This window comes from Tribolium madens, unplaced genomic scaffold (assembly GCF_015345945.1).
Source record: "Tribolium madens isolate multiple individuals breed KSU strain unplaced genomic scaffold, Tmad_KSU_1.1 Scaffold_96;HRSCAF=242;Tcas5.2_LG5, whole genome shotgun sequence".
In the NCBI taxonomy this organism is placed as follows: Eukaryota; Metazoa; Arthropoda; class Insecta; order Coleoptera; family Tenebrionidae; genus Tribolium; species Tribolium madens.
In genome coordinates, this window is record NW_025401068.1 from 12,805,468 (window position 1) to 12,829,440 (window position 23,973).

A 23,973-nucleotide genomic window follows, 5' to 3' on the forward strand; every position below is an offset into this window, starting at 1 on the left:
CAACTCCATCGTAATCAGCGTAAGAAAATCTATCGACTGAGGCCAAAGCCAAGTCGATATCTCGCAAAAAAATTTGAATTTTTAAACGCCGATTACGGCGAAACTAAAGGAGATAGCACAAAGTGCTTGGCAAATTCGTAATCAGCGCGTCAAAATCTATCGGATAAGATAGGTTTAAATTAAATCTGAGACATGTTCAAAAACACTAGTTTTTAATGGGGGTTAGTTTCGTAAAATAAACGAGTTTAAAATTTTAGAAATTTGACAATTGTACAAACCAGGTCACGTTAAGTTATCCCAAGTCAGGTCATATTACATAAACCCCCATTTTTTTTTACGATCGAACTTTGAAACTATTATAGTTTTATTTACAATCAAAATTAAAACTTACCACTAGTTTTTGGTCGGGCAAAAATTTCATAAATTTCTCAATTTTTAGAACTTTCAGAGTTGTTCGATGTTTATAAAATTTATTGACTACATTGAGAAAAATCACGAGAGTCTAATGCTTAATCGTCGACACCGAAAAAATATTGTTCTGACTTAAATTAATTCAAAATCTCCTTTTTTAGTCAACCAAAAAATCTGAAATTATGGAATTCTTTACTTCATTCATGACCCTACTCTATGACTGACGTAAAATAAGTTGCATTGCATAAAAAACATTTTAGGGGTGGGTTTTTCAAACTAAAAATAACCCTATCGTGTCACCCCTCATACATCTCAGCTGAAAGCATAGATTTTAAAAATATAAAATGAAGTAGGTATTTTGATTTTCCTAAGCGAGATAAAAAAATGACTATCGCCAAAATCAAATTTGACCAAACCATTCGATAGAACTTTTTATTGCGCACCTTTTTTGACATAGTTCGTTTTTACGTGCGACGCATACTTTTCGAGATATTCATGTTCAAAATTTACCGATTTAAATTTGCGCGCTTCATTGCAATTTGTTAAGGTTGGTAATAGTCGGCATACATACACACACGTCTGTATGTGTAGTTGCATAAGTTTTAAGGGTTTAGAATCCGGTTTATGGCAATTAAAACTAAATTAGTAGTAATAATAGTATTTTTACATTTATTTTACCAATTTTTCTGACAATTATTTATTTAACTTTTGACTTTAATTTCTGTTACTTGTGTGTACTTCTAACTTTTATCCAACTCAATACTATTATATTCTTCAGTAATGTTTGTTGCCTATACTTCATAGTGAAATTTTTCTTTTTTTAAGTTTCACCGCAAATACCACATGAAATCGCGTTCTGACAATGAACCACACATATTTGCCGTTGCTGATAGTGCTTATCAGAACGCACTTCATCACCACATTTGCCAGAAAATCGTGTTATCGGGAGAAAGTGGTTCTGGAAAAACGACAAATTTTTTCCACTTGATAAACCATCTACTTTTTCTTGGTCAAAATGACAACATTAATCTCAGAAGAATTAAAAATGCTGCTCAATTAATTAATTCTTTAACAACCGCTGCGACGCCTGTCAATAAATATTCCACTAGATGCGTGTTCAAAATCGATGTTAAATATGGAAACACGGGAAAAGTCAGTGGTGCCGTTTTCAACATTTTTCAGTTAGAGAAATGGAGAATTTCTTGTAATAGCAGGTGGGGACATTGCTACCAAAAATCGATAAAGTTCTAGTCAAATTTTTACAGCACGCAAGGCACGTTTTATTTTTTATATTCGGTGTTCGAAGGACTGCAAACAAATCAAAAATTGGAGAAATATTTATTAAATTCCGCTTTTGAGTATAAATATTTGAAGAAATACCAAGACACCAAAAATGATCATTTAATAAACTTTGAACAGATATTAAAAATTTTTGAAGATTTTGAGTTAAACGCTTCAGAAGTAGATACGATATTATCCATAATGTCATCCATCTTAATTTTGGGTGAAATGTCTTTCAAAAACCTCGAAACCCAATTGGAAAACGAAGATAAAGAATGTATTGAAAAAATTGCTCAGTTACTACAAATCGATCCTTGCAAATTTCATTGGGCTTTGACCAATTATTGCCTAATCAAGAGAGATGTTATAATAAAAAGAAAAAATACCGAAGACGATGCAAAAAGTATACGAGACGTATTCGTCAATAATTTATATTTAAGACTAGTTGATTACATTGTTAATACTATTAACAACAGATTGTCTGCAGGACGAAAAATATTGTAATTTATCACAACTCATTTTGATGTTTTATAATTATTGTTATTTCAGTGGCGAAACATATTCGATTCAAATCCTTGATTATTTCGGCTTTGAATGTTTCAACGAGAATTTTTTATCACAGTTATTCGTCAATTCTTTTAACGAACAAATGCATTATTACTACACACAAAGAAACTTTTTTTGGGAATATTTAGACATGAAGGACGAGGATTTAAGTTATGACATTTCTTCACTTTATTATGACAACAAATTGTGTCTTGATGAATTATTGGGTAAATCAGAAGGTGTCTTTTCTGTCATAGACGAAGCTTCTAAAATGAACCAGAATGCAAAATACGTTATTAATTTTATCGAAAACTGTGAAAAAAAGTTTGTAAAAGTCGTGGGAAAATTGGAATTTTCAGTGGCCCATTATACTGGAAAAGTAACTTACACTGCATGTGATATATGTGATAAAAATCGAGATTTTCTCCCGGTTGAAGTGATTGAAACTCTTCGTTTGTCTGACAATTCAATTGTAAGGTCACTTTTCACAAATAAACTCAACAAAACTGGAAATTTAATTGTTTTAAATGGGGCCACTGATAAATCAAAATATAAATTTGCTCCGAAAAAGCCAACACTTAATCAATATTCTCAGATTAAGCACTTGACTACAAGCGTGAGGAAATTTAAGGCGCTTAGTGTGGACTTACTCAAAGATTTGTCAAAAGGATCTACTCATTTCATTCGTTGTGTAAGACCAAACATGCATCAGAATCGAAAAAATTTCGACTGTGGATTAGTTAAGCAACAAATCCGGGCCCTAGAAGTAGTCGAAACTGCAAAATTGAGGCAAAATGGTTATCCTTACCGGATTTCTTTCCACGAGTTTTTGAGGAGATATAAATTTCTTGCGTTTGACTTCAACGAAAACGTTGAAACTAACAGGGAAAACTGTCGGCTGCTTTTGATTCGTCTTGGAGTGGAAGGCTGGGAGATTGGAAAATCAAAAGTTTTTCTCAAGTATTACGTTGAAGAATATCTGTCTAGATTATTTGAAACGCAAGTTAAAAAAATTACAAAAATACAAAGCATATTGCGAAGATTTTTGGCCAAATGTTTGGTTACTAAACGACTCCAAGACAAAGAAAAAAAATGCTGTAAGAAAATTAGATTTTTGAATGGTTAGTATTTGGTAAAAAGGCGTTTCAGGCTTAGAATATGTGGAAACGAGGAAATACAAAATGAGTGCAGAAGAGGCTGCGACCATTATTCAGAAAGGTTTGTAAATTAATTGAATTAAAAATCACTGTTTTTTAGCTTACAGAGAATCAAATGTGAAAAAATCTTACCAAGAGTTTGCCGAGGATTACAAAATTTTAGACGAAGAAACGTGCAATTTTATTAGAAAATTTGCCCTCAAATGGAAAAATAATACAATCTTTCGTATTTTACTTCTGTATAAATCTGTAAGATTTCAGGATTGTTTTAATTTTTCCCAACAGGTGAGACAAGTTGTATTATTACATTAAATACAATTACAATTTTTAAGGTTCATTTGTATAACATCGGCACTTTTTATGGACTTGAAGAGATTAATCAAGCAATTTCGTTAGATAATATCGATTCAAAAGCAAACATTTCCGTTTGGTTGGGAGAAAATTCAGTGGCTTTGCAAAAAATGCCTTTTCGCCTAGATGAAATACCCTTTTATGACACCGGCGAAATGTCAAATTTAGTACTCAATTACGAGTGATTTTTCAGGTCGTCTATTTCATTTTTTTAATTGTGTCTTTTAGATTGTTGGAGGAAAAAAACGATTCCTGGGATTTACCATATCGTTGGAGAAATTTGATTTTTTCGAAATGTGACGATGCCACACAAACTAAAAGTCCCACTGCTTTACCATTTGCGCGAGATTCGACACAACAAGAAGAAAATAAAAACGATACAAATGCTGAAAGCAATGTAGAGGAAACGGAAACGAAAAATTTGTTTAAAAACGAGGAGAAAGTAAATTTCAATACAAAGCTAGCTAATGAAGATTTCGATTATATAAAATCACCGTCGACAAAAAAAGTTAAGAGGGTAGATCCTGTAATGGAATTGAAGCAAATGGGTCTAAAAAACGCGTCAGAAAATGAACCACCCTTTAATTTTCAAGGAATGCTAAGAAAAACTAATTTTAAGAAAGAAGTTAAAATGGAAGAGAATAACACAAAAATACTTCCGTATTCCTTAAGAAAAACTCCAATAAATGGTAAAAGTTACGAAAGCGCTGAAGCCAAAATTGCCCAGAATGGTATTAAAATTACCAATAATGTAGACATTATTCAATGCGACAAGAAAAAGGTTAAAATACAATTAGCGCCAGGCATTGTTTTAGAAGGTTTTGAAGAAGAAATTTGATTTTTTTTTTTAATTTTCTGTACTATAATAAATAGTTTATACTAAATTATACATATTATATTTAAAAACTGTAACTTACTTCTTACAAATAAACACATGTTTAAATAGTGATCATGAATATTACAAATAAATAAAATCCAACAAAAAATGTAGGCTTCATTAATTAAATGATAACAATTTAATTGAGTTATTTGTTTAATTTAGTTACATATAGAAGCCGTTTACCTAATCCTAAATTATAATTTTATTATTTTTCCATTTTCCAAAGTGTATGTGTGTGAGTAGTTAAATTTAATGCATCTTGGAGGTATACAGGGTGTCCCAGCGAGTTGAAAAAGTCCAGTAAGCTTTAAATGGTACAATTAAAAAAAAAATAAGACATTGATAGATACTAATCTTGAGCATCGCCTAAAATTATTTTCAACTATACAGCGTGTCTCAAAAATAAGTTACAATATAAACTTGTGTTTTTTGGATGTAGATTATTATGACAATGTTTTTAAGCTAAACTTTTATTGGTCGATTTTGCTAAGTTTTTTGACGAAAACATGCACTTTTTAAAAATTTATTACACAAAAACTGAGACATCTAGAAATATTTTTTTTATTACCCCAAAGAAGAAGGTACTGTAACATTTTTTTAGTGTATTGCATTTGCAAAGATAAAAAAATGAAGGCGTTTGTTAAAAGTTCAATATCTTAAAAAAATTAAATGGGACTCCCTATTTATTGTGTTTGCATTTAAAAGATTATTAAATTGTCTTTCTAAAATTATTTACTTTTAGGTGTTTATAATCAATAACTAAAAAGATATTTAACGTTAAACATTAAAAAAAATAATTAGTAATTACTATTGTTTGAGTAGCCAAAAAATGCACAGTTGCACAAGAGATGGAAAAAATATTACTTAATAATCACATTTGTGTTAAACTGAATCTATTATTCATTATTTTTACAATAAAATAATTCGAATTCCAGTATTTATAACGACTTTTACAATCTCTGGATAAATCAACGGATAAATTGCTCAGATATTAATAGGCATTGTTGCTACAATTAATATTGAATGTTAAATTTCTTTTTATTTATCAATTCTAGACTCTTAAAAGCTATTTTTAGATAGACAATTTATCAATCTATTAGATGCAAAAATAAAAAATAGGGTGTACTATTTATATTTTTTAAGTTATTTATTTACTTTTAACAAACTTCTTAATTTATTAATTTTTACAAATGCAAAACACTAATAAATTGCTACAGCTTTAAATTCTGTACTTTCTTCTTTGCAGAAGTAAGAAAAAATTTGTTCTACCTGTTTTAGTTTTTGTGTAATAATTTTTTTAAAAGTGCATGTTTTCGTCAAAAAAAACGTCTTTTTTCTAAAACTAAGCAAAATCGACTAACTAATAAAAGTTTAGCGTTTGTATCGTAACTTATTTTTGAGACATGCTGTATGGTTGAAAATAATTTTAGGTGATGCACTAGATTAGTTTCTATCAATGTCCTATACAATTGGACTTTTCCAACTCGCTGTAACACCCTGTATACATAACAATTTTTTTTAACATAAAAATTTTTCGAACAAGTACATTCAGTTATGTATATTCGTTTCAGTATAAAGAGGATTTGCAAAAGTAGATGTAGCTTGTTTATAAAGAGGATTGTCGTTTCTGTGCCACTGCATTTTTTTTCTTTCGTTTTCAAACTTTGCATACTCTTTTCGGTCATGAACGGTGGTGCATAACTTCCAAATAAATAATAAAATCAATCCTGCCATTAGAACTGATCCAATAACACCCAAGATCCAAGCTGCGAATAGAACGAAATAAATAAGTAGGTAATACAGAGTGATTATAAATGATTTTCATCTAGCCAGATTTGGAATTTTTTTGCATGTAACTTTATTTGTGCCGCTCGACTTTTTTGAAAGCTCTAGTTCTGTCATTAATTTTTTTCAACTAATTTCCAATAAGAATTGATAATAATGTTTACTTTGGAATAAAACAAGTTTATATTTGAAGTCTATTTTGGGATTTTTTAATTTTGAGATAAAACAAGTAGGGGTACCCCTATTTTCGTAAAGCGGCATTTTTTATTTTACATGGAAAATTCACAGCTGGCTAGATTTGTATAAATCAACAATCATTAGTACCTACCTAAAAGGTTAGGTGGTCCTCGACAGACTTTTTCTTTTTCAACTACTACTTTCAATGTTTTTTCGGTAATGTACTCATATTGAAAAGCAAAAGTACAGTCATTATCATCAACCAAAGTACAAGTTTTGACTTGACTATCTTGACTATTTTCCAATTTGTCAACAGCTTCGCTCTGGAAAAACGTACAGTTGATTCGACACTCTTCCTCGTTGAAAATTCCACTCTTGTAAGTTAGACATTCAACACAAGAGCGCAATTCTTCACATCTCTGGCCTTCACAGGTTGGACATTCGTCGCAATATTTCCCCGAATATCTCACTTCCTCGTCAAAACACTCGCATTTGCCACAGTTGCAACGTCCATGGCCGTTGCAAACGAGATTGTTATCCGGTTTAATGCAGTTGTTGTCGTTGTCTGGACACTCACATGCATCTCCGGTCCATCCAGCGTTGCACTTGCAAATCCCCCCGCATTCGCAGGAGCCCCTCTGCGAGCACAGCCTCCCATTCACCCTTTTGCAACTGTAGTTATCGCAGTCGCAGTATTTACCGAAAATTTTCTCGTCAGGATTGCTACGTTGGTTGCATTGGCATTGACCGCATCTGCAAAAACCCAAACCTGAGCAAATTCTCGTGTCATTTTTGCTGATTTTGCAGAGGGAGATGTCAGCAGAATCCGAGGTTTCCCTGCTACACTCGCAGGTTTTTCCAAAGAAGCCTGGGTTGCAGTCGCAAACACCGCAACGGAGGGCTCCAGAATTCGAGCAATTTTCCGAATTTGATGCTTGAGAAGTGCAATCACAGTCGCAGAGGACTTCTAAGTCTATGACAATGCTCTCATCTAGCGCTTCTGGTTTAATTGTTATTATGTGATTGTTTGACCCTTTGGTGCATTGCAATGGTTTTATTATGGCAGTGAAGTTGACAATTTCGCCTATGTGGATGTTGGTGCACCCGTTTATTTTGGGATGAGAACAAGTCGAGGTTATTTTTACTTCAATGTCACTTGAACTGTTTGAAGATATTGTTACGGAATCAACAATTTTCTACAAGAATGTTAATGATGAAATGAAGAAAACACATATAATGTGGGTCAGAACTCGCGCCCCAGAGAAAAATTTCATGTAAAATAATATACCAAGAACATGGAAAAAATGTTTAAAAAATTATAGGTGTTAAAATTAAGCTAAAAAAATAATAGTAATAACTTTTAACAATATTTAGAATTTCATATTTGAAGAGCAGACTTTCAAAATGCAGTTTGTCCATGTTTTTATGAATTGAGATAAAGGTTTTTAATTTTTTTTGTAAAATGCCTAAGCACTCCAGCCGTAAAATTAGTGGCCAATTTGTACATTTTTTCACATTTATTGTCACTAATATAATACATTAAAATTATTTTTTAAAAGGACAATTTTTGTTCCCTCCTGCAAAAATGCAAATTTGATAAAACTGCTTTTTGAAAGTCATTTATTCTAATCTTTTTTAGTAACGTTGTATTCGTTAAAATCATTTTTAATGTCAAAGATGTCTTAAATTTTCTATTTTTCTATTTTCCCCGTCGTGAAAATGGATTAAATTCATCGTTTATGTTATTCTATTTTTATTTAGTTTTTTCATTTTTGAAATTAATTCAAAGTGAAAAAGTCCTTGAAAAATTTTTTTTTTAATATCCCAAAAACTTCAAAACGACAAAATGTTTCTAGTCTAGAAATCTTTTAGCAAAAAATTTTCTGGGCTACGGTTATTACGTAATCCTAAGAAAGAGTACGAGAAAAAAAATGTATTTTTTATTTTGGGAATTTTTATTAATTAAATCAATAGATGAGCCGGATAGCTTGTTCATTCAACTTCAATTTGCTTTTTTATGATCTCTTTACATCGATTTGTCGAAGAGTTATTTGACTTTCAATGAAAAAGGATCTTTTTGTCTTTGATCATCAATATCTCAGACAGTTTTAAAACTAGAATAAATTTTTTGCAAGATACGATTTTTTGAAAAAAAAATTTACTTGCAACATTGATTTAAAGAAAAGAAAAAAGAGTAACTTTTTGCGTTATTTTAGTAAATCTACCGCGTATTAACGAATATTGATGGGGAGACTATATACAGGGTGTCTCAGCGAGTTGAAAAAGTCCATTAGTGACCTTTAAATAGTAAAATTAAAAAAAATATATATAAGACTGATAGATCTAGTCCATCGCCTAAAATTATTTTCAATTATACAGCGTGTCTCAAAAATAAATTACAATACAAACTTGTGTTTTTTTAAATGAAACACTATATGTTTTTGGATGTAGATTTTTATCCTAGTGTTTTTAAGGTAAACATTTATTGGTCGATTTTACTTAGTTTTAAAAATAAGACACATTTTTGACAAAAATATGCACCTTTTAAAAATTTATTACATAAAAACATTTAAAAATATTTTTTTTACTACCGCAAAGAAGAGGGTACAAGCTATAAGGTTGTAATTTTTTTTAGTGTGTGGCATTTGCAAAGATAAAAAAATGAAGGCGTTTGTTAAAAGTTCAATAACTTAAGAAATTTAAATGGAATATTCTATTTATTGTTTTTGCATTTAGAAGATTATTAAATTGTCTTTCTAAAATACTTTTAGGTGTTTATAATGAATAACTAAAAAGATATTTAACGTTAAACATTAAAAAAATAATTACTATTGTATTCAGTAGCCAAAAAGTGCCCAAGAGATGGAAAAAATATCACTTAATAATTAGTTGTTTCTAAACATTGTGGAATCGTCATCAAAATGCAAAAAAAACTATTTTTTTCACATTTTCCATATTAAAGTTGAAAAAAAAATATTTCGAAATTTTTTTTTTAGATATTTTTGAAAATGTAAAAAAATCAAATACCAATATACCAATTTTTGAGACTATTTATTTAGCTTTTGCATACCCTAATTTTACCTTCTCAAATTATTTGCACTAATAAAAAGTTGATACCCCAAAAGCTGCATTTGGCACTAGGTTTACGAATTAAAAAAAGTTTTTTTTTAATTGTTTTCGATTTTTTTTAATGTAACAGTAGCCTATTATTTTTCAAAACTCAACAACTTGAAGCATTTTGCAACTTTGAACATGTACTATTTTATTTACACTTTTTATTGCATATGTTATTATTTATTGAATTTTCTTTTGTACCAAGTATACAAAAAATTATATTGTTTTTAAATTTTATAAATATTAGATACAATAAATTCAGCAAACATAGGGAAGAAAAACTCGTTTTTTCGTGTAATTTTTCTGCAATTTTGTGTTTATGCACCCATTGAAAATATGAAAAGTCGGCGCCCATGTTTTTTTATAATTATTTAGTAAAAGTACAAAAATTTTGTCAATAAAAGCCACAAATAACATTAAATAGAGTTACAATCTCTTCCAGAAGCCTAAAAATTATTTTTCCAACAAAAATAAATATAGTCAAAGTGCAAATTTTTTTATAGAGAGAATTTTTTTAACATTTTTCCATGTTCCTAGTATCTTACCTTACAAGCTATTTTCCTCTGGGGCGCGAGTTCTGGCGCACCCTATATTTCTTACATTATAATTGTCCAACACCAAATTAATGACGTTTTCCGACTTTTCATCTAAAACCCCAATATTGGAATTTTCGATAGATTCGGAAAGTTGTTTATAAATGTTTACAACTCGTTTTTTATTGACAATAGCAAAAACTATATTTATGTTATTTTCTTTAGCTACATGATTTATTTGCGACACCGATGGATAGTCAAACGCCAGGTCATGAGTGTAACTATTGTCTTTCATGTAGCATTGGGCGTTATTGGGTTCCACAATTCCGGCTAATTTTCCATCTCCGGCAATGTGAAACTCCGCATCAGTGGAGAAAACAATTAGATGTCTTGCTTGAGTTCGCCAACCGATGCTGTTTTTGCATACAATTGCTTGCATGAGTGCATCAAATCCGCCTTCGGGGGAATCTAAATTACCTGAAACTCGGGCTTGAAACACTTGTTCCGAAAACTTTCGATAATCTTCGGTCAGAGAAATGTGGTTTTTGAAACTGTATGGGGAAACACAAATCACCGTTTTGCCGTTTTTGTTTAACTTACAGGGAGTTTTTAATCTAAAATTTCAAGTTGTTAGAGAAAAGGTTAAATACAGAACTTGCGCCCCAGAGAAAATTTTCAAAAAGGTAAGACACCAGGAACATGAAAATAATTCTATCTGTCAAAAAATTTTGAAATTTGACATTTTTTTACATCTATTTAATGATACTGATGTTTTTTTACAATTATTTAGTAAAGGGACAAAAATTTTGCCAATAAAAGCCACAAACAACATTGAACAGAGTTACAATTTAGGATACAGCTTCCTTGTTTCCTCTTTTAATAGCCTATAGCAAAAAAACTTTGAAAATTATTTTTCCAACAGAAATAAATAGAGTCAAAGTGTAAAATTTGAACCCTCATTCATATACCTTCGAAATTTTATAGATAAAATTTTTTTAACATTTTTTCCATGTTCCTGGTATCTTACCTTATATGGCATTTTTCTCTGGGGCACTCTGTATGTTTGAAAGCGTACTTTTGTGGTACTGTGCTCACGAAAGGTAAGTCAACTTTATCAACGAAACTACCAAAACCTAAACGGAAATTGTTGGTAATGTTCATCATCGTTTTGGCTAGCTTATCTCCAAGTTTAGCAAGCTTTTCTCTGTGATCCTCCATTGAAGCTGAAAGATCCATTATGTAATATAAATCCACTGGATAGTTTTCGGCTTGGGCGTATTGAAAAGGTAGAGAAAACTCTTCTCCTTTCCTTAATTTTAGTTTGATTTTTTGGGGTCTAATTTGAACAGCTTCTCCATTTTTCGTGTTTGAAAACGGTTTGTCTTCCAAAATCGTTATTTCTCTCCTCGGATTTACGACATGCTCTTTATCACACAAATTATCTCCGATTTGATTTTTGTGAATGCAATGTATTTCGGATTTCTAGAATTCGTACATTAATAATAATGTAATCTTGAAAAATAATTTATTAAAACTTACTGGTTTGATGCACCAAACACAATCCGGTTCTCGTATACACACATCGCAAGTGTCCTTTGATCGGCAATTATTATTTATTCCATTTTCACCCAATGTAAAAACAACAAAAAGAGAAAAAAATAATGTTCTACAAGCAAGCATGATAACAAGAATAATGACGCTGAAAGGAAAGAGCTGAGATAACGAACTATGGGTAAAACCAAATGTCTGACTCAGATTGCAACCAAGCGCTTCCGTCGCTTCGGGCTTGGATTTTAAATATTTGTGTTTGAAAATCAAATAAATAGTTTCAATTCCAGTGAAGTAATAGAAGTTTATTACACAAGTAAAGAAAAGTTGTTCATTATTTTGAGTGTTCTTGAAACGAGTTTTCAAGGAATAATGAGCAGATAATGCCAACTTTTCTTTACGTGTATAAAGCCTACAACGTTTTCATTTATAGGTAAAAAAATAACTTAAAAAATGTAAATGAAACACCCTATTTTTTATTTTTGCATCTAATAGATTGATAGATCTAAAAAATCTAAAAAAAATAAACTTTTAATGTCTAGAATTGATAAATGAAAAGATATTTAACATTCAATATTAATTGTAGCAACAATGCCTATCAATTGTTGATACTATGGCAATCATATCCTGAGATTGTAAAAGTCGTTATAAATACTGAAATTCGAATTATTTTATTGTAAAAATAAAGAATAATGGATTCAGTTTAACACAAATGTGATTATTAAGTGATATTTCTTCCATCTCTTGTGCAACTGTGCACTTTTTGGCAACTGAAAAAATAGTATAGCAGATGTTAAACTATTTCTTTAAAAACTCTTTTGAGTAGATAAAGTAACACTTTAACAGTAAGGGTTGTTTTTGCTTTATGTGAAACGAGCAAATCTGTAGTTAAAACTTCATTATTCTGACTCAGTGGAAAAAAAAGTTATTTTTTTCTTACTTTTGGACTTGTAATAATAATCTTTCTTTGCTTTTCAAGTTCCAACACGATGTCACTTTGACAATTAATTAATTAATTGAATAATGATTGTTTTTGTTAAAAATGACTGTTTTTTTAGAAGCTGTTTTTTTGACTTGCCATTTATTAAAATTATGTTTTTTACAAACATTTTTGTTATTTAACTTACGTTAACTATCTGTCAAAACGACATCGTTGTCAAAAAAATAAAACGCCAATGTGGGATTTAAAACGCAGAGAAAAAATTACACTAGTTTACACGATTTTAATACCTTAAATTTCTTATAGATTTTGAGGCACTGAGTTAAAAAAAAACTATTTAAAAAAATCCACCACGTTACGTTTAAGAAATATGTAATTAACAAAAATACAAAAACCGCCAAAAAACATATTAAAAGTGAGTTATTTTACTTGGTTTTATTATACTTTTTGGATCAGTTTTCTTTATAACAATCCAACAGTAATCTACTAACATATTTTCATCCCAAAAACCTTCGTGTCGATCTTTGAAAACCCTTCAGATCTTGATTAAAACTCTCGTCTTGTTTGTCACTCATGCTCCTTAAATTTTTAGAAAAAAAGTCCAAATGCGAGTGAAATGTTTTCATTTAGACCCTTATAGTAATAATTTTGCAATAATTCAGCAACAATTTGAATTTAAATAAATTTTAAATCGGAGGCATTTGTGCAGAAAGCAGGAAAATTATCGTCTGTAACAAAAAAGTGTGACGTGATAGAAAAATTTAAGAATTATTTTTGTTTAATTAAAGGTAAGTTAACATATAAATAATAATTTGATTAAAGATCGTATTGTTTGTAGACTATAGTGTTATTAGCGCAAAATCAAGAGAAAAATTAAATTTTCTTTCCACTGAGTGAAAAATAATGAACTTTTAAAATTACAGACTTACTGGTTTCAGGTGAAGCAAAAAATGTTTTTCTTTGGCAGTGTTGGCGTAAAATAAAAAAATCCGGGAACATACTGTATAATACAAGTTATTATTATTATTACGGCATTAAATTTACCACTTTGGGTTTTTTGCTTTGTTTAGAAGTAATAAAAATAAATATAAAAACGGAAGAAAGTAGTTATTTGTTAATAAAATTAAAAGTAAATCACAAAATTTTGTTAAGGTAATGAAATACATGGGCATGCATTTTTTCTCTAAAATTAGCTTAGTGTCATTTTGGAAATTATAATAATCACCATTTAATAATCTATACGCAATGAACAAATTTTCAGAAAAAGACCTGAAGACCTGCTAGTTAGCCGGAAACACTATTGCAACAAAGCGCAGTGTTAGCAGAAAGTTAAACTGGTGAATAGTTTTTTCCCTGGGTGTACCTTCTTTGCGGTAGTAAAAAAATATTTCTAGATCTTAGTCTAGTCAGTCTTCTAGTCTTAGTTTTTGTGTATTAAATTTTTAAAAAGTGCATGTTTTCGTCAAAAAACCGTCTTATTTTTAAAACTAAGCAAAATCAACCAATAGAAGTTTGTCCTAAAAATCTACATCCAAAAACGCTAAGAAACATATGGTGTTTCATTTAAAAACACACAAGTTTGTATTGTAACTTATTTTAGGGACACGCTGTATAGTTAAAAATAATTTTAGGCGATAGATTAGATTAGTATCTATCAATGTCCAATATAATTTTTTTTAATTTTACTATTTAAAGATCAGTAATAGACTTTTTCAAGAGACACCCTGTATGTGCAGTTATTTTTTTTGTTAATTCTAGTTTTGTTGTTTGTTTAAGAAATTAAAGCAATTTAAATGTAGGTTAATCATTTATAATTTATTTTTCAGTACACGTTACAATAATACACATCATTCGTCTAAATTCCCGGTGATATTGTAAATCCAGTTAAGATAAGGAAACACTCTCATATATCCTGAAGGATCCAAACTTTCACATCCTCGACTGCTAATGAAACTAAAGACTCCCACAACAATTGGATGCCGACCATTTAAATAGTAGATTAGTGGACTTCCACTATCACCCTTAAATTTTTTTTCAAAAATTTCTTGTATTCAATAATAGTTACATTACCGTGCATGGACCCTCATTATAAACCCCATAAACGCAAATCACATTTTCCGTTACGTGTTGACCAAAAGAAATTCTACATAAATCGTTAGATATGGTAACTAAATTGACATAATTCAAGTGACCAACAGGAGCAGGTTCGTCTGCAAAAAAATTAAAACATTTGGAGGGCTAAAATTTTTTTTTCTAACTCACAGTCACTAACTTGGCCCCAACCAATTGCAGTGACACTCACATTTGAACCATATACCATCACAGGTAAATAAATCTTCCCGATATAATCTAAAAAACACTCACTCAAAACCACTTGTAATTAAAATTATGTATCTACTCACCATTAAACTTAATATTTTGACGAAGCTTTATCAAAGCGATGTTATTATCTAAACTAGTTCTGTTGAATTCAGGATGTAGAAAATAATTTGTAGTACTGACATTTATCCTGTTTGGGTCATCGTCATAGAGGGAGTTTGACCCAAGAGCAATACTAAATTCAGTGCCACTGAAACCAAAGTTATTGATTTTGCTCAATTGAATAAACAATTTTACTTTTCCACACAATGTCCCGCTGTTAGAATCCAACGCGTGCTTAAAAGAACTCCTTCACAAAACACCACACTGTTGAAAGTTTTCGTAAATATCGCAGCTGCAAACGGAAATTGACCCGCTCGTGCTTGATTACCCCCAATTATACGAATATCTAAACCAAAAATTAGATTTGAGTTTTTTTTTTAACATTCACTTACCTGAATTTTCGCTAATTGCTAATGCTTGTTTTATGCAACCTGAGAGACATATCAATGACCATAAAAGTTTCATTTTGTTTTATTTGAAAGTTTGAATTGACTTGTTAACTTAGTTATGTAGTATTTTAAACGTAAGTACCTATGGTTATCTTTTCTATTCATAATGTAGATTGTAACGAATGATTAGCTTTTTAAGATGGATTACTAGTGGAAACAAAAGATTTGATTAGTCAGAAGGCTTCCTGTATTTATGTTTCTGTTGGGCTTTGTTAGAAAAGAGAAATATTTCGAGTCTAGATTAGATAATTTTAGGAGAAATGCGTCAAGTAGGAAAGTTACTCAAGTCAAATATCTTAAAATGCGATTTTTTCAATTAAACTCTTATTTAAAATGAAGGCTTACCTATTATAGAAAATAAAACATATGTTTACTTATGTCTAGAAATTTAAATTTTTAATAATGTTATACAGGTTGACTCAAAACAACCGTAGTTGGGTGGTTTTTAGAACTATTTTATTACTCTCAAAATTTCAAAAAATCACTAATTCTCCTTCAAATATGCAACTTTTGTATTAAATTTTATTAAGTACGGTGGAAATAATAAGAAAACAATGAATAAATCTTAATCAGTCCAGTTCTGTTGTGCTTTGTTAGAAAAGAGAAATATTTCGTGTCTAGATTAGATAATTTTATAGGAGAAATGCGTCAAGTAGGAAAGTTGCGCAAGTTAACAAAATTAAAAACAGATATTAGAATAATAAAATTTACTATAGAACTCAAAGTCAATATGTAAAAGTAATTGTTGATTTATTTGTGGAGATTGGGAATAATTGCAAAATTGAAAAAATAAAGCAATTTGAGCTATTTTCAATCCAATTTTGCTCGATTCAAAGTATCTTATAAAAATAATTGCTTAAAACTTAAAACCCAATTTCAGGCAAAATTGAAGCATTTTGTTCTATTTGCAATAGATTTGGCTCAATTTTAAACCGGAAATCAACCTGAATCAAAGAATTTCAACAAAATAAATGCTTAAATAACAGTTTTCTTCAAAAATAAAGCAATTTGACCTATTTCCAATCTAATTTTGATCGATTTTACCACAAAAATCATTCAAAATTAATAAATTTTATAAAAATAATTGCTTAAACTCTAATTTTAGGCCGAAATGAAGCAATTTGTGATATTTCCAATCGATTTGACTCAATTTTAAACCGGAAATCAACCTGAATCAAAGAATTTCAACAAAATAAATGCTTAAATAACAGTTTTCTTCAAAAATAAAGCAAGTTAAGCTATTTCCAATCTAATTTTGCTCGATTTTAACACAAAAATCATTCTAAATCTATAAATTTTATAAAAATAATTGCTTAAAATCCAATTTTATGCCCAAATAAAAGCATCCTGAATCAAAATATTTCAACAAAATAAATGCTTAAATAACAGTTATCTGCCCAAATTAAACAATTTGAGGTATTTTTGATCCAATTTTTCTCGATTTTAGCACAGAAGTCATTCTAAAATAAACTATTTTATAAAAATTATTACTTAAAATTCAAGGCCAAAATAAAGCAATTTGTGCTATTTCAAATCAAGGAACGGCAGTTCCCATCTTTAGACATTAGTTATAACGAATAAATCAACAATTACAAAAAAAGGGAATAAGAAAATTATACTATCTCGATATCTACAAGTATCTTAAAATACGATTTTTTCAGATAAACTAAAATTAAAATAAAAAAAAGAAATTTCATTTTTTAGTAATGTTATACGAGTTGACGCAAACAACCGTACTTGGGTGGTTTTTAGAACTATTTGATTACTCTCAAAATTTCAAAAAAGCACTAATTCTCCTTACGTTCTTAAAATATGCAAATTTTGTATTACATTTTTTAAATTAAGGCCAGTAATTTAGTGTTTTAAATAAAACAGAAACTTGAGAAAACATTGAATAAATCCTAATCAGCAAACATGTCAAAATTTTTTTGCCTCTGTAAATAATGAAACATAAAACCATATCATCGCTTTTGTTAACACCACATAAGCGCGTGGTGTTGTTTTTGAATCACGGTGTATATGGTGGACCTGATAAGGTAGTAATTATTTGAGATTATTAACATTTATGTATTTTATCATTAAATGATTGATTACATACTTATCCAGGTGTCTCATACCAGGTGAATAAAAAGTATGGAACCAAACGTTTTTTTTGCTTAAACTATTTATTTTTCGGAAAAACTAATTGATGATAAAGCACTATAAAAATCTGATATGTTATCAAGAATACAATTTTTGAAAATTTTCTTTTGTTTTTTGAGTTCTACATTTTTTTTTATTTTTTTTTAATTAGCAACCCACTACATATAAAACCATTTTTCTCAGGTTATGATCTAAGGATTACAATTACCTACTTCAAAATTAATTTAAAAAAAATTTTTTTTTACACAAATTGCAATTTTGACAAAAAACACATCTCAAAAATAAAACAAAAATTTATATCTATTAATTATTATTTTCGAGAGGCAAATAACTAAAAAAACCGTTTGCATAATTGCTTGCAGATTTTTTACTGCAATGCAGTTATTTGTAATTTGGTACAGCATTTTCCGAAAAGGGCCAAAAGAATAATTAAAACTTTTGAGTAAATTTATTCAAATTTATTTCGCATTAAAATTGTATTTTCCAAAAATAAAATTTTTAAATTTGTGTTACATTTCTTATCCATCCCACGTAGGGGAAAGTCCTGGTAAATCCAGACGGATCGGTGGATTCGCACCCATTTCCACTGAAAAAGCTTGAAACACCCACATGGGTGGCAGCAGTCCCATCAAGGTATTGAATCAAAGGACCACCGCTATCACCCTAAAACCAAAGAGATTAATTTTGAAAAACCACAAAAATCAGTCTTCTGACATGGCAAGTCCCTTGATTGAAGTTTCCTTCAGCACAAACCATTTCTTCGATGATTTGCTTTCCGTAAGTATTTCGACATTCCTGGTTACTCAAAACGGTTATGCTAACTCTGTGGAGATCAGAAACGTTTCCAGCATCCTCTGAAATTTTTCACATTTAACCAACAAAAAAAATAAAAAATTGAGGTAAACATTTACCATCACTGATTTGTCCCCATCCAAGAGCCACAACAACAGAATAATCGACCAGCGCCGAAGTGGGTAAAAGAATTGGTTGAACGTAATCTGAAAAAAAAGTTTGCCACTTCACCACCAAGAAGAATAATCCTCTCACCGCTATATTCCAGAGGCAATCGCAGCTTAATAAGCGCAATATCATGCTGAAGAGTGAAGGCATCATACTTTGGATACAAATAATATTCTTCAGCGGCTACGGTAATCCTATTGGAGTCGTTAGCATCTTGCAAGTTGTTAGACCCAAGAACGATGGTAAATCGAAGAGCCCCATCGACGCATTGAGCCCCAGTCAAAATCCACTCGTGGCTAAGGAGAGCTCCTGCACAAAAATATTGGCCTGAACTGGTGTGGATGTAAATTCCTGCAGCAAAGGGAAATTCTCCTGCTCGGGCATCGTTACCACCAATGATTCGTCCACCTGAAATAATCTTCAACTAAACACGAACAAAACTTCTTCACCACTTACCAATTTTACTAGAAACTGGTGATGACAAAATGGTTAATATGGATAGGGCAAAAAGTGCAACAAACTTCATTTTGAACGCTGTAATTACTGAATTTTGTCTAAAAGCCTCTTCTTATACTATTTTGTTATCACGCTGTTTTATGATTTAAGCCGCCATATAATTTTTGAAAAAAAAAGAAAAAATGTTTTATGTAACTCAGATAAGCTAGAGGTGCAGTTTTTGTCATCAAATTAAAATTGTGGAAATTTTTGGTGAATTTTGTGACGTCTATTTATTTTAATCGAGATCTAAAAGGGCAAAAATGATACTTTTCGTCCAAACCAAACTTCCTTAATTTCTTTGTTTCAGTGTTTTGAATAAGTAAGTGGAAAAGGCATGTTTTGTAATGGGATTAGTTTAAGATTAAACTGAGTATTATATTGCATTTTATTGATTATTATCGGATGATTTTTTGCGTTTTTTTCAACTTGACTTTATCACGACTCCAGATTAACATCGTTTTAGTTCCATTTTTTTCCTTTTTTTAATCAATTGTCGAATTTTCGTGTCCTGTTTTACGTTTATGTCCTAATTTGTCTCGAACAAACAGACCTAAGTGGGCCGTTTTTAAATTTTTAGCGAAAACGAAATGTGTTACAAATCTCAAGTTAAATATTTTCTTGTATGTTAATCACAAATTAAAAATCGTCATTTCACATGTGAAAAAATTAAGTAGAATTACTTAAAAATCACTTATAATGACCAAATTAAATATTAATTTGGCTTGCATAAGTTTGCATTGTGCAGACCAATGAAAGGGCTTTTAGATTTTTTCATACAAAAAAAAATTAATTAACACAAAACAATAGAAATTAATACTAGGTGAATAAAAAGTTTGGAACCAAACATTTTTTGCTTAAACTATATTTTTTGAAAAAACTAATTGATGAGTGATAAAGTACTATAAAAATGTGATAATTTAGCAACAATAAAATTTTTCGAAATTTCCTTTTGTTTTTGAGTTCTACAAAAAAAAAATTTAATGGCAACCCACTATAAAATCATTTTTCTCATAAAAGCTATACTCTAAGGATTATGTTTACACATAAATTACAAATTTTGGCAAAAAAAATGGCATAACATAACTGAAAATACGGTCACTTTTTTTTATATTACTTCACTTTATATTAATTATTATTTGCTGGAGGCAAATGATTAAAAATAAAACCGCTTGGTTCCATACCCTGTATGTTATTTATAATTAATTAAACAATTTAGATTAGAATCTAAAAATTTTTATTCGTTTTTCATGTCAATATCTTGCATTTTATAACTTTTCTTATTATACAGGGGTGTGCCAGAACTCGCGCCCCAGAGTTAAGATACCAGGAAAATGGAAAAAAAATCTCACTGTCAAAAAGTTTTCACATTTATTTTTTGACATTTGACATTTTTTATGTCTATTTAATAATACAGATGATGTTGTATATGTTTTTTTATAATTATTTAGTAAAGGTACAAAAATTTTGCCAATAAAAGCCACAAATAATATTTGTTACAATTTAGGATACAGCTTCTTTGTTTCCTCTTCTAATAGCCTGTACCAAAAAAAAAAATAGAATTTTTTTTCCAATAGAAGTAAATAGAGTCAAAATGCAAAATTTAAACTCTCATAACTTTAAAATTTTTATAGCTAGAATGTTTTTTTCATGGTATCCCACCTTACATGGCATTTTTCTCTGGGGCACCCTGTATTTAAATTTTTAAACAGTTTAAATGATTTTTACCTTCCTTATCTTATAAGGCAAGTATTGTAATCGACTGAAATTTGGCCTATCCAGATGTTTCACAAATAAGTAGGATAAGCAAAGTCGTGTGATGTTCACACCAGATTTTACTTTATACTATAGATTTCAAAAGCTTTACTAACGCTTTTTATGTATTAATGACTCATATTTTAAAAATAAAAGTTTTAGTTTGGACACTAATAAAGAAACCAACTTCTGAAAATGCAAAATTGGGACATTAATAAAAATAGTTGTAATAATTTTATTACCAATGTAAGAACATAACAAAACAAACCATTTTTCGGCAATGTTTCAGAGGCGTTTTTAATTTTTTGACCACCACTGAAATGTGTTACTTCGACTTCAATTACTTATCTTCAGAAAACAATTCTGGCCCTGTGACATTTATTGTGAAACAACTGACCAATTTTTACCCATAAAACCTAGTAATTTTTTCAAAATTTTATTACTGCCTAAAAATTTATCGAGAACTAAAAGGAAATAAAACGTTTGTGGGCAGTATTTAATTTGTAATCCAAATAAATTGATGTTTATTAAATTACAATTGAGTTACATTTCTTATCCACTCTCTGTACGCAATCGTCCTTGTGAAACCTGAAGGATCAGTAGTTTCGCACCCATTATGGCTTCTAAAACTTGCAATTCCTACATGCACAGCAGTACCACCAACAGTTTGAATTAAAGCCCCACCCATGTCACCCTGAAAGTTTTGTACCATATTATATTTGACCATTTTTCAGGCTTTACTCACGTTACAAATACCCTCATTGTAGTTTCCAGCAGCACAGAGCATATCATTTGTAATCTGCGGACCGTAAGTTAATTGACATTCATCATGAGAAATTGTTGTAAGAGTCACAGAATCAAGATTATTAGAAAGTCCGGTACTAACTGAAAAAAAAAATATTTTTTGATAAAAAAATTCAAATATTACAATCATCGACTTGTCCCCATCCAACAGCAGTGACGGAAATATAATCAGGAGTGAAACTACTAGGCAATGTAATAGCACTAATATATTCTAAAATAAATTTATTAAGCAAAACTTAATACAATTGAAATAACTTACGATTAAACTCAATTGGAAGCCGCAGTTTAATCAATCCAATGTCGTTTTCTAAATTTTCAGGATTATAACTGGGATGAAGGCTGAAACTAGCTGTGGCTAGAGTAACACGATTAGGATCTGTCCCTTCTAGAATATTTGACCCCAGTTGGATTCTAAAGGAAGTAGCCCTAAAATGACCCATTTCAGGAATTGTGGTAAACTATCTAAACCTTCAAACCCATCCACACATTGCCCAGCGGTCAGAACCCACTGATTACTGAGTAAAACACCTCCACAGAAGTAAGTACCTCCAGATTTGGTAACGTAAATTGCCGCCACAAAGGGAAATTGACCAACTCGGGCCTGGCTACCCCCTACAATTCGGGACTTCAAATTACTATTAAAACAACTGTGTTAAAAAATACTCACCCCTTTGGGCAGAGTCAATGCAGGTGGTACACACAACAGAAGGAATGTTAGGAATTTCATGATGAATGATGTTTGAATTTTCGAATTGTAATTTATCCTTCCTGTAATCTAAGAAACGCTTAACTGGATTATTTATCTCCCAAATGAGAGGCAACTGGCTTAGGGGATTCAATTTCACACTAGAAAAATTTAAAATATTTTTATTTCCAACAATTCACAGATAAAAATAATTGTTGTCTAGATGTTTGTGACATTTTTAATCCAATCAAGATAAGAGTATGTCCGTGTAAATCCTGACGGATCTGTACTTTCGCACCCATTTCCGCTATAAAAACTTGCGATTCCGCCAAGAGTCCAATACTTTGTGTTGTCTTTATGTGCAATTAGAGGACCACCGTTGTCGCCCTTGAAATTACAAAATTGTAAACGAGTTTTATTTCCGGAAACTTACAAGACAAATTCCTTCATTGTAATTACCACTGGCACAAACCATTGTGTCTTTGATTTGGTTACCGAAAGTTAACCTACACGCTAAGTTAGATATAACTGACATTTCTACGTACTCTAGACGGTTAGAATATTCCGGATTGGCTAAAAATTAACATTTCGTAAAAACTCCAGAAGAGAAAAATTCTTACAGTCGCTGATTTGACCCCAACCAAGAGCCGTTACAGTAGTGTAATCTTCTAATTCTTCTTTTGGTAGATATACAGGGTTTATGTATACTAAAATAAGTGAAAATTTTGGTGGTAATTTAAATTTTTGTTAATTACTTGTAAAAGTTATGGCCATTCGAAGGCGAATTAGCCCAATGTCATTTTCCAAAGTCTCAGGATTGTATTCCGGATGTAAAACATACTCGCTTGTAGATAAAATAAGAACATTTGAGTCTTCTGATTCTAATCGAACTGTCCCCAAACGAATAGTGAATATTAAAGCACTACAATACAAAGTTGTGGTGTTTTTTTTCAAAATATGTGATAATACTTGTCCACACAACTCCCCGATGTTAAAATCCATTCTTTGTCGATGAGGGAACCTCCACAAAAATGCTTGCTGTTAGCTGTTTGAACCGTGATGGCTGCTACAAATGGGAATTCCCCTACGTCAGCAGTTTCACCATGTATAATACGACCTAAAAAATTTGTTTATCTTTCTTAGGAATCTTGTATTTACTACTTACCAGAAGGGTACCTAAGTTCTCCAGAATGAATTTTCTAAAAATTTCCAGATTATTTTTATTTTGGCAAACATTAGCTTACCTCTGCGCTCAATATAGTGAAAATTGATAAAAATAATAACGCAAGAAAGACCATCTTGGTGTTTGAGGTAATTTTTATTTTTTGGGTCTTAAATATCGTAAATATTTTTATCGCCTGCGTAAATCATGATAAAAGTAGGTATTTTCATAAAGGTGGATTAGCTTTGAAAAGTTTTAACCGGTATTTGCTTCTATTCTATTCTATTCTATTCCTATTCTATTCCTATTCTATTCCTATTCTATTCCTATTCTATTCCTATTCTATTCCTATTCTATTCCTATTCTATTCCTATTCT

General features: G+C 30.3%; 6 protein-coding genes across 10 annotated transcripts in view; 1 reads left to right on the forward strand and 5 right to left on the reverse strand.

Moving 5' to 3' along the window:
• Positions 1-4,727, forward strand: part of LOC123012557 (neither inactivation nor afterpotential protein C) — an 8,822-nt gene extending 4,095 nt beyond the window's left edge. Inside the window, exons 7-13 of one of the 3 annotated variants that reach the window (XM_044410567.1) lie at positions 1,237-1,625; positions 1,677-2,192; positions 2,242-3,335; positions 3,379-3,456; positions 3,496-3,680; positions 3,728-3,927; positions 3,975-4,727. In XM_044410567.1, the coding sequence (XP_044266502.1) occupies positions 1,237-1,625; positions 1,677-2,192; positions 2,242-3,335; positions 3,379-3,456; positions 3,496-3,680; positions 3,728-3,927; positions 3,975-4,584 (3,072 nt within the window). In that variant the 3' untranslated portion in view covers positions 4,585-4,727. Of the gene's footprint in view, positions 1-1,236; positions 1,626-1,676; positions 2,193-2,241; positions 3,336-3,378; positions 3,457-3,495; positions 3,681-3,727; positions 3,928-3,974 lie in introns of those variants that run through there. The other 2 variants (XM_044410568.1, XM_044410569.1) reach the window with 2 other exon arrangements.
• A 1,257-nt stretch (positions 4,728-5,984) lies between these two features.
• LOC123012862 (integrin beta-PS-like) lies at positions 5,985-11,915 on the reverse strand. Its single transcript, XM_044411047.1, has 5 exons — positions 11,775-11,915; positions 11,311-11,717; positions 10,303-10,849; positions 6,740-7,784; positions 5,985-6,392 (listed from the first exon to the last, which is right to left on the reverse strand). The coding sequence occupies exons 1-5, from the start codon at positions 11,913-11,915 to the stop codon at positions 6,175-6,177; spliced, it is 2,358 nt and encodes a 785-aa protein (XP_044266982.1). The 3' UTR covers positions 5,985-6,174.
• A 2,602-nt stretch (positions 11,916-14,517) lies between these two features.
• Positions 14,518-15,704, reverse strand: LOC123013226 (brachyurin-like). Of its 3 annotated transcripts, none has more exons than XM_044411637.1 (6): positions 15,537-15,698; positions 15,340-15,490; positions 15,126-15,292; positions 14,986-15,072; positions 14,794-14,933; positions 14,518-14,744 (listed from the first exon to the last, which is right to left on the reverse strand). In XM_044411637.1, the coding sequence occupies exons 1-6, from the start codon at positions 15,607-15,609 to the stop codon at positions 14,571-14,573; spliced, it is 792 nt and encodes a 263-aa protein (XP_044267572.1). In that variant the 5' UTR covers positions 15,610-15,698; the 3' UTR covers positions 14,518-14,570. The 3 variants fall into 3 exon arrangements, 1 of the variants encoding a protein (XP_044267572.1); XR_006413256.1 differs by having other exon boundaries at positions 14,604-14,744; positions 15,026-15,072; positions 15,537-15,704; XR_006413255.1 differs by having other exon boundaries at positions 14,604-14,744; positions 14,996-15,072; positions 15,537-15,704.
• Positions 15,705-18,178: 2,474 nt separating this feature from the next.
• Positions 18,179-19,250, reverse strand: LOC123013046 (brachyurin-like). Its single transcript, XM_044411345.1, has 5 exons — positions 19,152-19,250; positions 18,783-19,103; positions 18,647-18,733; positions 18,450-18,589; positions 18,179-18,398 (listed from the first exon to the last, which is right to left on the reverse strand). The coding sequence occupies exons 1-5, from the start codon at positions 19,219-19,221 to the stop codon at positions 18,234-18,236; spliced, it is 783 nt and encodes a 260-aa protein (XP_044267280.1). The 5' UTR covers positions 19,222-19,250; the 3' UTR covers positions 18,179-18,233.
• A 2,165-nt stretch (positions 19,251-21,415) lies between these two features.
• LOC123012702 (brachyurin-like) lies at positions 21,416-22,588 on the reverse strand. Its single transcript, XM_044410782.1, has 6 exons — positions 22,417-22,588; positions 22,226-22,374; positions 22,009-22,175; positions 21,874-21,960; positions 21,691-21,830; positions 21,416-21,639 (listed from the first exon to the last, which is right to left on the reverse strand). Exons 1-6 carry the CDS (start codon positions 22,474-22,476, stop codon positions 21,478-21,480), a joined length of 765 nt encoding a protein of 254 aa, XP_044266717.1. The 5' UTR covers positions 22,477-22,588; the 3' UTR covers positions 21,416-21,477.
• Positions 22,589-22,600: 12 nt separating this feature from the next.
• LOC123013988 (transmembrane protease serine 9-like) overlaps positions 22,601-23,973 on the reverse strand; it is a 5,574-nt gene continuing 4,201 nt past the window's right edge. The window contains exons 8-14 of the mRNA XM_044412872.1: positions 23,679-23,765; positions 23,600-23,633; positions 23,404-23,551; positions 23,190-23,356; positions 23,055-23,141; positions 22,868-23,007; positions 22,601-22,821 (exon numbers count right to left, since the gene is read on the reverse strand). Coding sequence (XP_044268807.1) covers positions 22,654-22,821; positions 22,868-23,007; positions 23,055-23,141; positions 23,190-23,356; positions 23,404-23,551; positions 23,600-23,633; positions 23,679-23,765 — 831 coding nt within the window. The 3' untranslated portion in view covers positions 22,601-22,653. The remainder of the gene's footprint in view (positions 22,822-22,867; positions 23,008-23,054; positions 23,142-23,189; positions 23,357-23,403; positions 23,552-23,599; positions 23,634-23,678; positions 23,766-23,973) is intronic.

Coding starts and splice junctions, on each gene's coding strand:
- LOC123012702 (XM_044410782.1), bottom strand. CDS start 22,476: ATGAAATTCCTAACATTCCTTCTGTTGTGTGTACCACCTGCATTGACT. Junction 22,176..22,225: donor GCTGGGCAATGTGTGGATGG/GTTTGAAGGTTT, acceptor GGGTCATTTTAG/GGCTACTTCCTTTAGAATCC. Junction 21,831..21,873: donor ATGGGGACAAGTCGATGATT/GTAATATTTGAA, acceptor TTTTTTTTTCAG/TTAGTACCGGACTTTCTAAT.
- LOC123013046 (XM_044411345.1), bottom strand. CDS start 19,221: ATGAAGTTTGTTGCACTTTTTGCCCTATCCATATTAACCATTTTGTCA. Junction 18,734..18,782: donor ATTGCCTCTGGAATATAGCG/GTGAGAGGATTA, acceptor CTTTTTTTTCAG/ATTACGTTCAACCAATTCTT. Junction 18,590..18,646: donor ATGGGGACAAATCAGTGATG/GTAAATGTTTAC, acceptor GAAAAATTTCAG/AGGATGCTGGAAACGTTTCT.
- LOC123012862 (XM_044411047.1), bottom strand. CDS start 11,915: ATGCTTGCTTGTAGAACATTATTTTTTTCTCTTTTTGTTGTTTTTACA. Junction 11,718..11,774: donor GTGTTTGGTGCATCAAACCA/GTAAGTTTTAAT, acceptor TACGAATTCTAG/AAATCCGAAATACATTGCAT. Junction 6,393..6,739: donor AGGACCACCTAACCTTTTAG/GTAGGTACTAAT, acceptor TTCTATTCGCAG/CTTGGATCTTGGGTGTTATT.
- LOC123013226 (XM_044411637.1), bottom strand. CDS start 15,609: ATGAAACTTTTATGGTCATTGATATGTCTCTCAGGTTGCATAAAACAA. Junction 14,934..14,985: donor TTGGGGCCAAGTTAGTGACT/GTGAGTTAGAAA, acceptor ATTTTTTTGCAG/ACGAACCTGCTCCTGTTGGT. Junction 14,745..14,793: donor ATAATGAGGGTCCATGCACG/GTAATGTAACTA, acceptor AAAAAATTTAAG/GGTGATAGTGGAAGTCCACT.